The sequence below is a fragment of the Mycetomoellerius zeteki genome, unplaced genomic scaffold (assembly GCF_001594055.1).
Source record: "Mycetomoellerius zeteki isolate Tzet28-1 unplaced genomic scaffold, Tzet1.0 scaffold146, whole genome shotgun sequence".
NCBI lineage: Eukaryota > Metazoa > Arthropoda > Insecta > Hymenoptera > Formicidae > Mycetomoellerius > Mycetomoellerius zeteki.
This window is the reverse complement of record NW_017256404.1, coordinates 76,523-89,300: the sequence shown is the minus strand read 5'-3', so window position 1 is coordinate 89,300 and position 12,778 is coordinate 76,523. Positions and strand designations below refer to the sequence as shown.

Genomic DNA, 12,778 nt, shown 5'->3' with positions numbered 1-12,778 from the left:
CACACACACACACACACACACACACACACACACACACACACACACACACACACACACACACACACATATATGTATATATAATATATACGTATATATATAATTTTAAAATAAAAGTAGGTATATATAAATATACGAGAGAATATATGTCATTATCTTATACAATTATTGTATGGACAATAATAGTATATATATATATATATATATACATAAGGTCTTCAAATATATGCGATTACACTGTCAGAATGATTATTATTTTACGGTAACAAAAACCAATCAACGAGATCATTTATATGAAACCAATTTTTCTTCTAATATTAGCGATATGTAATGGTTTCTTGATAAAATCAATTACTATGAGTAATTTTATATATTAGTAAAGAATTACTAATCTAAAAATCTAAAATACTTATTCCGAATCAAACATTAATTAACACATACTTATATGAAATCAAATTTTCGTTGATCCATTGCGTAAATTCGGCACGCGACTAGGACGCATCAAAAAACGTTTGTGTTGTTCCTCAGCTCTAACAGTTTTTTCTGTACGTTCCGTGGCGATGCGTTCAATCTCCGCGAATAACTCGCTGTTTACGTCTATGCATTGACGAAAGTCTTTACGATCTAATCGATACACCTCACAGACTTCGATTGCGACAACACTAGCTACTCTTCGCTGATCCGCCACTAAGAGTGCGACTTCGCCGAAATGGGCACCGTCATTCAAATGACACATCTCGAAATAACAGAGAGTAAATTTCTTTTTCGCATCGCAATATAAACGCGAATCCAGTATTGAATATTTTAAAAAACTAACTTCCTTTCCAGTTGGCGTTAAAACCGCAACGGTCCCGGAGGACAAAAAGAACATACAATCGCCCTGAGTACCAGCTTTAATGATTACGTCATTTGGCAAATATAACTCAAATTTTAAGTTCTTCACTATTGACTGCAGAACATTTCTTGGTAAATTCTTAAAAATTGCCACGTTTTCGATCAATCGTCGACAAGACTGAAGTGCAATCTCTTCTCGTAACGGTTCTGCAAAAAGTCCGAGAGGTCTTTCACAATATACGAGTCTTAGTTAGCGAGTCAGTAGCTACGTTTACACCGTGCGCTTAGTCCGCGACCTATACGATAGGTGTCTTTGTTTAACCTACAGGATAAACAAGGACATTTATTGTCTGGGCCGCGGCCTAAATGCACGGTGTAAACGTAGCCAGTGCGTTTAAGAAACAACGTCAACGCGAATCAACGAACGCAAATAGCAAAAATAGCGTTAGTCATTCAATTAAACATAAATAGTGTCAGTTCATCTGAATCAAAAGTAGAGGCCAGTGAAAATAAGGAGCGAAAAACCGAATCGGCGAGAGTCGAGCAACGATGTTTGTTTGATTCGAGAGTGAAAGACCACTCGAAAAAATCCAAATTTAATTTCAATAATTACTATCTTGCTAAGAGATTAATTTTATATTCTGTTACGTGTTCCATCTCATTCTTTTCCTCTCTATATAATATATTTTATTAACCTGTCAAATCTGATAAAATCCGTTTACTGCGAAAGTAGGTGTTTTTGAAACGATAATGATAATAAGCTAAGAGACGTTTTTTCATATGTGGTAATAATTGTTTTTGTCTTGTGTATGCTTTGACTTGATCTATCAACTCTTGAAATTTTGATTCGGATGATTTTCTTTCAGCTTTGATACGAAGAAACATAACTGAAAGACACAGCAGCATGTTTGATAATTCCAAAAAAATATATCTAATAATGCATAACTTCTGGTAAAGATGTGTAGATATTACTCAATATCTTACTCAACATATAGCATACGATGATTCTGCCGATAATCATAAGAATGCTATTGAAAACGATGGGGCCATCTGTTTCTGGTACGAACAGACCGTAGCCACTTGATAATATATTTTCCAATACAATAAATGCAGCGTTCTTCAATCTGAAGTTGAGACCGCTGTTTTCCAATTTCATCATCCAACAGTTCTCGCATTCCTTTTGAAACACATTACATTTTATAAATACATTTCAGTACATGCATCTTCAAAAAAATATAAAAAAGTAGAAATGTTCGCGTAGATCAATATTGTAAATGTGGCTTACTCTCGGCAGAATGTTGACAAAGTACATCAGTAAAATAGGTATTAAGTAACACAAACAAGAACACCAAAAGATTAAGTATAATCCTAGCAATAAGGTAGTACACAATTCAAAGTAAAAGTTTTTTATTTCAAAATACTGAAAATAATTTTACGCGATATAATTGTACCGTTGTATATCTTCGTAGAAAATAATTATGATAAAGACAGTTTACCGTAAATAGATAATAAATGTTTGAGTTGAAAGTATAATAGCGTATCAACTTCATGAGAGGCATGATATTAATTAGAGTAACGATATAATGAGGATTATTTCCCGGCAATCTTCGCCATCGCAGTGTCATATAATCAAACGGAAAAGACGATAGCACATCCAGCATGAGAAATCCTTTAAGATAGATTCTACGGAGAATATGTATTTAGCATTGAACACAAATTATTTTATACAATAAAAGCAAAAAAGTTTTTTTTAAACATATAATATTATAAATAATGATATCTCACATAAGTATTTTAATAGGTTTCAACTCAATAGACATGGTTTTCTTGTCGTAATATCCCGTAATACAATTAAGAATTATATCTATCCAGCAGATCGCGTAAATTGGAATATTTACTATATCCAGACCAATTATTTCATAATCCATTGTAACGAAGCAAATCATAAAAGGAATTGTAAGGAAAGCGATAAAGTATACTGCCATCATCAAGGTATCCCACATTAATCTGTGAATTCTCTTAGTCAGAAATAAAACAATGTACGTTTTGTTGTAGAAGGAAAAGTAAAAGTATTTAGAGTATGTGTGTTTAGAGAATTTATTAAATAACTCCTTTTACGTTCAAAACGTGCCTAGCATAACTAAATGGATGTATTATCCACCAATATTTAGATTCCGTATGCCTTATTTTTTCAGCAATCATTGTGGCCGTGCTGTCCATGTAAAAACTGCATTTTGGAGTGTATTTGCTGATACCACACCATGTAGTCCATACATTTTTAAAAGTCAATGGTTTTATAAAAGAAAACTTGTTTTTTCTTTTTAAGGACAATTCACATACATGCTCGATCATTACTTTAATAACTTAATTTTTATCATCAATGAATAAGTATTGATAAGTGGCTGGATGTAAGGTTAAACGATTTGATAATGGGTGCGTTCAGCAGAACGTTTGTTTTGCAACTGTTGGAAGTTTCCTTCGCGCTAATTGGATCATACTTTTAGATCTAGAAGAATGGTCCTATCTCAGCAGACAATCATAAAACGGTTGCAAAACTGTTGAGTCTGCTGAACGCAGCCATGCATAAAACGGTTGCAAAACTGTTGAGTCTGCTGAACGCAGCCATGCATAAAACGGTTGCAAAACTGTTGAGTCTGCTGAACGCAGCCATGCATAAAACGGTTGCAAAACTGTTGAGTCTGCTGAACGCAGCCATGCATAAAACGGTTGCAAAACTGTTGAGTCTGCTGAACGCAGCCATGCATAAAACGGTTGCAAAACTGTTGAGTCTGCTGAACGCAGCCATGCATAAAACGGTTGCAAAACTGTTGAGTCTGCTGAACGCAGCCATGCATAAAACGGTTGCAAAACTGTTGAGTCTGCTGAACGCAGCCATGCATAAAACGGTTGCAAAACTGTTGAGTCTGCTGAACGCAGCCAATGGATGGATTTAGTACTACAACCGCTCAACGAGCGCTTGCATTTTATTGGCATATTCCGTTAGAACTAAAAATATAGACCAAACAGATACAAGAGCTCACTGAGCGCTCAGCGAGCAGTCGTGGTACTGAATGCACCCAATATATTAATATCTGAGTAATATTGCAATTGTCATGTCTAAAGAAAACTTCTATTGTTTTTCGAAAATTATCGCTTGCATTTTAGTTATAATCACAGACTTCCATAACTAGGGCTACGTAAAGCTCTATGTTAATAAAGTAGCGCATTTCTTTGATCTGAGCCGAAATGCCGACAACTGTCCTATTGGTTATTTCGACCGCCATTGTGGCCCTAATTGTCTGTAGTCCAATAAGCGTTTAGTATTATTGGTATATGGTAAGGTTAAAGGTGCAGCCACAATAAAAGGAACAAGGAATTAAGAATAAGGAATAACGATTTCAACTTATCAGAAATCGGATACATCAGAATACGGCACCCTAATAGGTCCAATATGGCGGACTAACGCTCTACTTTATTAATATAGAGCTTTAGGCCGGAATCAGACTATGCATTGAAGATTGAGATTGAAGATTGAAGATTAAAATTTAACCAGTGAGGACAAAGAAATTTTAGCTCCTATTGTTTTAATTGGTCAAATTTCAATCTTTCAATCTTCAATCTCAATATTCAATGCGTAGTCTGATTCCGGCCTTAAGGCCATTGCACGTAAAAGTATTAGTCGTAACCGTAGACCATGAAAAGCGATAAATTGATAGGCTACGGGGCAAGCGGTAACTCAGATGACTATCTTCCGATTGGTTGGTCATAAGGATAAGGCGTTAATCGCGATCTTTTGACGCGGGACGAAAACTTGCGTCTATGATCGTTATTTACTTTGAGGTTATGACGTTTCTCTCGTGTTACTTCTGCGTAGAGGACGCGAGAATGCTTGGCCCCGACGCAGTAGTCAATCAATTTATCGCTTTGTACGACTTTTACCTCGGATCTACAATAGGGTTTTAAGTCTTAAACCATAAGAAATGGGCGAATCACAGTCGATTATTCCCCTCGGATTCGACTGTAATTGGTCAATTTCTTACGGCTTAAGTCTTAAAACACCTATTGTAGATCCGGACTAAAGCCTGATTTATATTGATCATAATCGTATGTCGGTAACTTATAGCGTTTTCGATTGGGAAAAAGTTAGTGCACACCAGTGCGCACTCAGTTCACACCAACACTGTACGAGTTCCATGGGTTGCACTGAATAATGCAAGTTCAAAAGAACACGCCAAGATTTTCAGTGCTAAAATTGAAATGCCATTTCGAGTTGTAAGATTGTAAGGACTTGATTAGACTGCAGGAAGAACGCAGAAAAATAATTTCGACATCTCATATTCATAACTTTAAGTAATGATTTTGTACTATATGTAATTAAATAATATATAAGATATCAAGAATATCATATATGTATATACTTATCAATAATTGTACACATTTGCATGCTATAAATTACAGATTTGCTTGTCCCTATTATATATCCTTTTATACTTATACAAAACGATGCACTGATATCCTATATATGTATCCAGTGCACTAAAGTGGCACCGTCAAAATATCTCGTGCCACTTAGTGCGCACTGAGTGCGCACTACGCGAGTGTCGTGCGATCAAATGAACACGTGACACTAGCCAAGTGTGTATTGGCACTGCCAATCGAACACTGAGTGCAGCCAGTGCACCCCAATCGAAAATGATATTAAAGACTGTCAAGCTTGATTTATAATGGCCGTAACTGTTAATTTATAATCGGCCGGTGCCGGTAAAGTTCAACCATAGGATTTCAATGGTTTCGTTCATACTAATACGGCAAGTTAGTATGAACGAAAGCATTGAAATCCTATGGTTGAACTTTACCGGTACCAGCATAAGTTAACGGTTACGGCCGTTATAAATCAGGTTTTAAGGCTACTTCCACTTAACGCTCGCAATGCTCGCGAGCATCGTTTGTCCTTGTTTAACATTTGATAAACGACGCGATTGCGACGCGAACAAACCTCTATTGTAGATCCGGGGTTAAGCACGGATCGGAATGACGGATCGGATTTCTCACTGGAATTGAGCATTCCATTCCAGTTCCGTTCCGCAACAGTTTTACCCGTCCCATTCAGTAAAAATGGAACGAAATCTGGTTACAAAATATATTTCACCATTACAATTCAGTATTTTAGAAAACTCATGACAATGTTATCGGCAAGATAATTGCACAAATTATATGTATATTATTGCTTCAACTGCCCAAAATAACGAAATATCGATGAATCAAGCACATTTACCTACGATCGAGACGATATTCCGTTCCATTTTTAACGAACAGACTATAGACTTATATAACCGCCCATAGAGCGGTATTCATAGTCCGTTCTTATTTTAAGACTGTCTTAAGTACGGGTGAAATCACACGATGCGGAAAAAGACTGCGGAATAGAGAATGCGTCATTGAAGCAACCAATCAGCACTATTCCGAATAGCGCTGAATAGCGCTGATTGGTTGCTTCAATGACGCATTCTCCATTCCGCAGTCTTTTTCCGCACCGTGTGATTTCACCGTAATGTATCTTAAGATGCTAATGCGGTTCTCTGATTGGTTCATGATATCTTAAGACTGAAGACGGTCTTAAATATAAGATCAGACTATGAATAGAGGCAAAGAGAAACCTGAATCTCTATTAATTTGATAGATTTTAGTTATTTCAGCGATTTATTTCCATCAGGAGTGTCGTAAAAAAATGGGTATTGTGTAGTTTCCATTCGCTTCATCAGAGGGCAGTAGTGCACGGTAGAACATAAAGTCACTAGATATCTGTGATATAACTAGTGTGTGCACTTTTAAATACTGCACACATTTGGTGCATCCAGAAGCATGACCGCTCATTGAGCGCTCAGTGAACTCTTATAATTGTTGGTCAGTTTTTAGATGTAATGGAATATGTCAGATGCAAGAGCTCACTGAACGCTCAGTGAGCAGTCGTGCTTCTGGATGCATCCATTGTAAGGCCGGAATCAGACTACACATTGAATATTGAGATTGCAGATTGAAAGATTGAAATTTGACTAATCAAAACAATAAGAGCTAAAATACTTTGTCCTCACTGGTCAAATTTTAATCTTCAATCTTCAATCTCAATCTTCAATGCGTAGTCTGATTCCGGCCTAATGCGTTCCGGAAAAAATCGAATTTCACTAATATTACCGATATACACATATACTATATATTTTAGCTTAAACTTTTTCTCAAGAAATAAACTCTTGAAAATTATTATGTACACATTTGTAACTTGAGCGTATAATATATGGAATTATAACAATTGTGATCACGATTTTTCCAATTAATCAACCAAAGCATCAATCAAATATTTTATCTATGTAATTAAATGCATATTTTATCTCTCAACTTTAACGCGAGTCATTGGAAAATAAAATATAAATAAAAAGAATGTTAAAATGTCACTTTCACCTTTAATAGATTTAATTATTAATACGCAATGAATATTATAATAAGGGATGAAATTTTTAAAGAAATAAATTATTTTTTATCACTGTTTGGTATTTATCGTTTCATTTTATTTCAAATAACATGGTATTAAAAAATGCCTGATAAAAACTATTTTTAAAAATATTGACGCAACTAAACAATAAAGGCTCAAAAACGTACTTTTATTGAAACAAATAGCAATTACGTCGGTTTTAGTTTGAGCTATCAGTCTTTCCAGGTATTTTCTTGCATTCTTTACTTTAGTTTGTAAACATCTTTAAAAAATATGAGAGAGACACGATACATCTATGTACATATTTCTGATTTGGGTATTCATTATGGAATTATTCGAAATGGATTCCGATCGGAATTATTCGATTATTCCCTAGATTTCTATTGTATTTTCTAGGGAAAACGAAATAATTCCGATCGGAATCCATTCCGACTTATTCCATGATGAGTGCCACGGATTACGTAAATGATCACGTCGAATTTCTTGAGGCAAAATTTCTTTACAAATATAAATGGGGATATATAATACGCTGTTGAGGCTCAATATCTACATAGAATATTGTTTTGTCGTGTTTATACTCGTATATACATATGCAGAGTTGGCAAGTAACGCGTTATATATACTTGTAACATTGTTATCGTTATAAGTTATTTTTTTCGGTAACGATTGGGTAACGACGTTACATTTTCTTCTGAATAACGTTCATCGTAACGCAGTTACATTTTTGGGGTAATGGTAATGATTTCACTAGTTACTTTTATCGTTACTCTATTTCTATTTACATAAAAGTTTCAATCGTAACTAGAGCGTACATACATTTATCAGTTTTTGAGTTTTATTTCTCTACTAAAAAATAGAATTCTGACATCTTTTTTGTATTTACCGCAGGAATTTAATTACGCATATAATGGCGTTTTTCATTGGCAGAATGCACTAATGCGCATTCAGTGCACTTTAAAGCCGCTGTACAATCGACGTAAAGATCATGTATGGTTAATAAAAAATAGAAACGAGTTAAAAACCGCGAATCCTCAATACATTTTATCAGGGTTGGGTAGTGCTAAATTAAAAAGATAAAAGTTAAGTAAAAAAGTTAATTAATTTTAACTTAACTTAGTTACATTTTAGACTCTTAACTTTTTAACTTAATTAAGTTACATTTTATCGGTAACTATTAACTTTTAATTTGATTTTTTCTAAGTTAATCCTCAAACACAATGCGGAAGGATAATGAGTATATAATTTTGTAATTTTATATTGTATAATCGTTACTTGTGAACAAAAATAACCAGAGATTCTTTAATAAATATGCTATGAGGAAGGAAAAATTATGAGATACGAAAAATTATGTAAAATGATTAAATTTTTTCTTTTTCTTTTTGATTGTTCGGATCAAATTTAACTTTTAACTTTTCAATTACTTTTTTTATTAACTTTTAATTCAATTAATTTCATTATGGATTAACTTGTATTTTAATTAAGATAAATTTTCAAGGCTGTTAACTTAACTTAATTTATTGTTAGTTAAAAAAAAGTTAACTTGCTCAACCCTGCATTTTATTATGCTATTTGATAAAATTTACTTTATTAATTGAGATATCTCATTTCTACATTTAGAGTTTCGTACAACGGCTTTAATGTGCACTGAGTGCGCACAAGTTCTGCCAATAAAAAGCGCTGTAATATTCTATTAGTGTCAAGAAAAGAAAATAACGAAAAAGACTAGTTACATTCTGAAGAACGGTAACGGTAATGAGTTACTTTTGCAAATCAATAACGAGTAACGAGTTATTTTTATGAGGTAACGTTGCCAACCCTGTGTACGTATGTGTATACATGTAGTTTTTGTGACATAATACGATATAAGGGGCCAGTTTCATCAACGTGTCAATAAACTTAATCGGCCGTTAACTGAATCGCGTTAACCAATCGCATTTGCTGTTTAGTAGAATTGGCCAATCACAGTTGACAGTTAATCACGATTAAGCTTAATCGCCGTTGGTGAAACCGGTCCTAGGTCTGTTCGCGTTGCTCGAAATCCCCAAAAAATTTTGATTAAAATGAGACATTAGATATATATATATATTTGGGCATTGAAAAGAGAGAAAGCGAAGATACTGAGTGCAAAACGTGCAAGCAACGCGAACAGATTTCTTAGACTAGAGATTCTCAATTACAGGATAACGCACAAAACATCATGTCACTTAATTATTTCATTGAAATTGAATTTGCGAGGTATCGTTGTTTTTTTTAACAATGTAAACAAATTCTGTACTTTGTGGAAATTCTGCTAGGTGTGATATCAGAATTGAGCAGTGAGGTGATGACGCCAATTTGTGAAATAGTGGATAACGAATGGTTGACTTAGGGCCACTGTCACCAAACTCAGTTAACTTAACTGGGCCAATTAATCCATCGGAATTGACCAATCTGTCAATTCTTCAAACAAAATGACAAATGCGATTGGTCAATTCCGATGGACTAACTGGCCTAGTTAGATCAACTGAGCTTGGTGGAGGACAGTGGCCCTTAGGATGTATTCCGAACCGGATAGCTTAGCTTATTTTTTCCCTTAGATGTTGACAGTTCCGTAACCCCGGATCTATAAGAGTTTTAAGCCTTAAGCCATAAGAAATGGACGAATCATACTCGATTATTCTCCTTAAATTCGACTGTGATTGGTCAATTTCTTACGACTTTAGTAATGACTAAAGTAAATGGTACGATACTCTTTACGTGCCATCTTGTATTTAAAAGATTGATGTGTCTGTCTTCACTCGTCTACCCAATTTCGATTCCTGATATTTGTACCTTATGGAATTTCCACGAAGTTTGTTCATACAGTCAGAAAAACCAATATTCCAAAAGTACTAATGAGATAATTAAATGGTGACATTTCGTTACTTAATATGTATTTAATAGCAAAAAGCAATGTATTATTCAAATGCATGTTACGTTAATCCTGTTGAATATGAAAACCTCTAGACTCTAGATTATATCGAAATGATCTATGCTTCTTCATTTTGCATACATATTACATTAATACAATTAACATTAACAATATTATGATATATAAATGCGACATCATCTTTTGAATAATCCGCGAGCCGATAACTCGATCGTACATATGTATATTCCTTCCGAGGTTTATTGGATGTTCCACTTTTTCAAGATACAATATTGCAAAGATCACCACTTCAATACTCGAATTTGTCATATTTTCACTTGACAAATTAGGGCCTTAGCAGAAAGCTGACTTATAATCTTAAGACAGTGTCTTGACTTAAAGTCTTGTCTTTAGTAATGCACAAGAATTGTCTTAAGATATAAGTCAACCTTTCTGCTACGGCCCTTAAGCGTAACGTAAGGGGGGTTACATACATGTCATCCATGCGTCAAAAATCGACACAGTTGAGCAACATTAATTATCAAAATGCATCAACTTGTTTTGGGATACGGGTTGATATAATGTCAAAAAATGCAGTAGGAACACATTATTCAAATGTCCCTCTTCAAATTTTAGCCAGGATTCGGACAACGATCAACAATCAGAGTTCTAATTAGACGTATCAAACATCAAATACTTTTTTTAATGGCAGTTTTTAAAATTTACTTTCCACACAGAATGTGAAAATCTTTACGAAAAGTTATAAATTGTCCTTCGTAGATGTATCACAGTGTGCGGTATTTTCTCGCGAGGAGCTTTGTGCGGGGAATCAGCAATCTTAAACATCAATGCCGAGCAATTCTCGGCTATCGGCCTTTGAAAATCGGCGACGTAAACTGCGACGACGAAACTCCCTCCATCAGACGGACGCACGTTTTACTCGGAGACTGGCAGAAGTCGGGGGTGGTCGATATCCCTGATATCCGGAAGGATCCAATAGTTCAGAATTCGCTGGGCCTAGACAAGTGCAAGAGCATACGCTCACACAATCGTCCGTGTCGTGCACGACAGGCACGTGACTGGCCAAAAGCTTTCCATTTACCGCCACAACTTCGCCGTCTAACGTCAAAACGTGATGGGAAGCCGATTGCAGCTCAGTGTCGTCACGTCGCGCTTCACCGGAATCCCTAAAGTGACATTTCGCAAGATATTAATAATTTTTTCACATATCTGTAAAATAATTCGCCTTCTATTACAGAAAATGTAAATATTTACGTCGTCATGAAGCGCAATACGAGCAAATTAATACTGGCAGCAACTACGGCCAAACCAAATAGGATAAAGATCAAACTCAAAATCACATATCCAGGTTTATTGGAAAGCGCTTGATCATTCTGCAAAGTAATTTGTCTATAAATCTTACTGCTTCTCTCGCTGACGATCAATCAAACGTTATTTACCTGAAGAGCGACATAGTCACCAAAACCTATAGTTGTAAGCGTCACAAAACAGTAATAAAAACTATCAAAGTAGCTCCAACCCTCGTATCTCGAAAACACTGCAGCACCTGTCGTTATAATTATACTTGAAAGTAAACCAGTCGCTAGCATGAGATTCATCTCTGTAGCTTCGGTTCTTTGACATCTGAGATACGTCTTTGCTCGTCTAATCACAACTGATGCAAACTTGTTCAATCGTTCACCAATGCTTTGGAACATTACTAATCCCAAAGGAATTCCTACCACTGCATATACCATACAAAATGCTTTTCCGGTTTTGGTCACAGGAGTGGAATGTCCGTAACCTTACAGAAAACAATTTTTTATTAAACTTTTATCAAAATACTATTATCTCATTCACTCACTTACTCATTTTATGAGCATTTTATTTTAATATCAATTATAAATTATATCTGTTGTGTTGTTGTTTGATACAAAACATAATTTTTCATTAAATTTTGATTTATCATCTAATCTTTAATATGTGTACACATTAAAATTTTAAACAATTTTCGAAGATAGCCCTGGCGATAATTCTTCTTTGTTCTTTATATAATTTTTCAGAACGTTTACATATAATAAGTTTTAGAATGTTTGTATATTTCATAACCTCTTTTAAAATATTTCTTAGAGTTTTTACGAATTGAAATATTTTTCAGAAATGTTAAGTCTCCATTTTTTCTATGTGTGTATCTTTTCTATATGTATATGTATATGTGTGTATGTGTATGTGTGTGTGTATATATATATATATATATACACATACACTCTACCTTGATCAAAAGGTTCCCGGAATTACCACCAGGTGATGCTCTGAGTCAGCTGATTTGAGTTGTTTTTTTTTGGTTAGGTTGCCACATCTATCATTGACATTTCCATCAAATTTTATCGCCATAGCTTGACATTTGTAAAAGTTACGCAGTCTTGAGTACATCTACCTCTGTACGTGTTTTCGATTTTTTATAGTTTTAAAAATGGAGTTGAATTTGCAACAACGAGTTTGTATTAAATATTTTGACCAAGAACGAAACGAATACCATCCAACAGCCATCGAATTCACCCGATATGGCTCCC

At 34.8% G+C, this 12,778-nt stretch overlaps 2 protein-coding genes and 1 long non-coding RNA gene across 3 annotated transcripts in view; 1 reads left to right on the top strand and 2 right to left on the bottom strand.

Moving 5' to 3' along the window:
- Positions 1 to 448: 448 nt before the first annotated feature.
- LOC108732135 (potassium/sodium hyperpolarization-activated cyclic nucleotide-gated channel 1) lies at positions 449 to 3,228 on the bottom strand. The gene is made up of 8 exons (XM_018462797.1): positions 2,963 to 3,228; positions 2,617 to 2,838; positions 2,328 to 2,514; positions 2,117 to 2,251; positions 1,816 to 2,008; positions 1,527 to 1,718; positions 815 to 1,038; positions 449 to 733 (listed from the first exon to the last, which is right to left on the bottom strand). The coding sequence occupies exons 1-8, from the start codon at positions 3,181 to 3,183 to the stop codon at positions 449 to 451; spliced, it is 1,659 nt and encodes a 552-aa protein (XP_018318299.1). The 5' UTR covers positions 3,184 to 3,228.
- Positions 3,229 to 10,676: 7,448 nt separating this feature from the next.
- Positions 10,677 to 12,778, bottom strand: part of Task7 (TWIK-related acid-sensitive K[+] channel 7) — a 3,435-nt gene continuing 1,333 nt past the window's right edge. The window contains exons 4-6 of the mRNA XM_018462854.1: positions 11,666 to 12,009; positions 11,481 to 11,599; positions 10,677 to 11,392 (exon numbers count right to left, since the gene is read on the bottom strand). Coding sequence (XP_018318356.1) covers positions 11,125 to 11,392; positions 11,481 to 11,599; positions 11,666 to 12,009 — 731 coding nt within the window. The 3' untranslated portion in view covers positions 10,677 to 11,124. The remainder of the gene's footprint in view (positions 11,393 to 11,480; positions 11,600 to 11,665; positions 12,010 to 12,778) is intronic.
- On the top strand, positions 11,329 to 11,910 carry LOC108732174 (uncharacterized). Its single transcript, XR_001937056.1, has 3 exons — positions 11,329 to 11,397; positions 11,464 to 11,699; positions 11,833 to 11,910. It is a non-coding gene; the product is annotated as an uncharacterized lncRNA (long non-coding RNA).

Coding starts and splice junctions, on each gene's coding strand:
- LOC108732135 (XM_018462797.1), bottom strand. CDS start 3,183: ATGATCGAGCATGTATGTGAATTGTCCTTAAAAAGAAAAAACAAGTTT. Junction 2,515..2,616: donor AAACCTATTAAAATACTTAT/GTGAGATATCAT, acceptor TATTCTCCGTAG/AATCTATCTTAAAGGATTTC. Junction 734..814: donor TAACGCCAACTGGAAAGGAA/GTTAGTTTTTTA, acceptor TGTTATTTCGAG/ATGTGTCATTTGAATGACGG.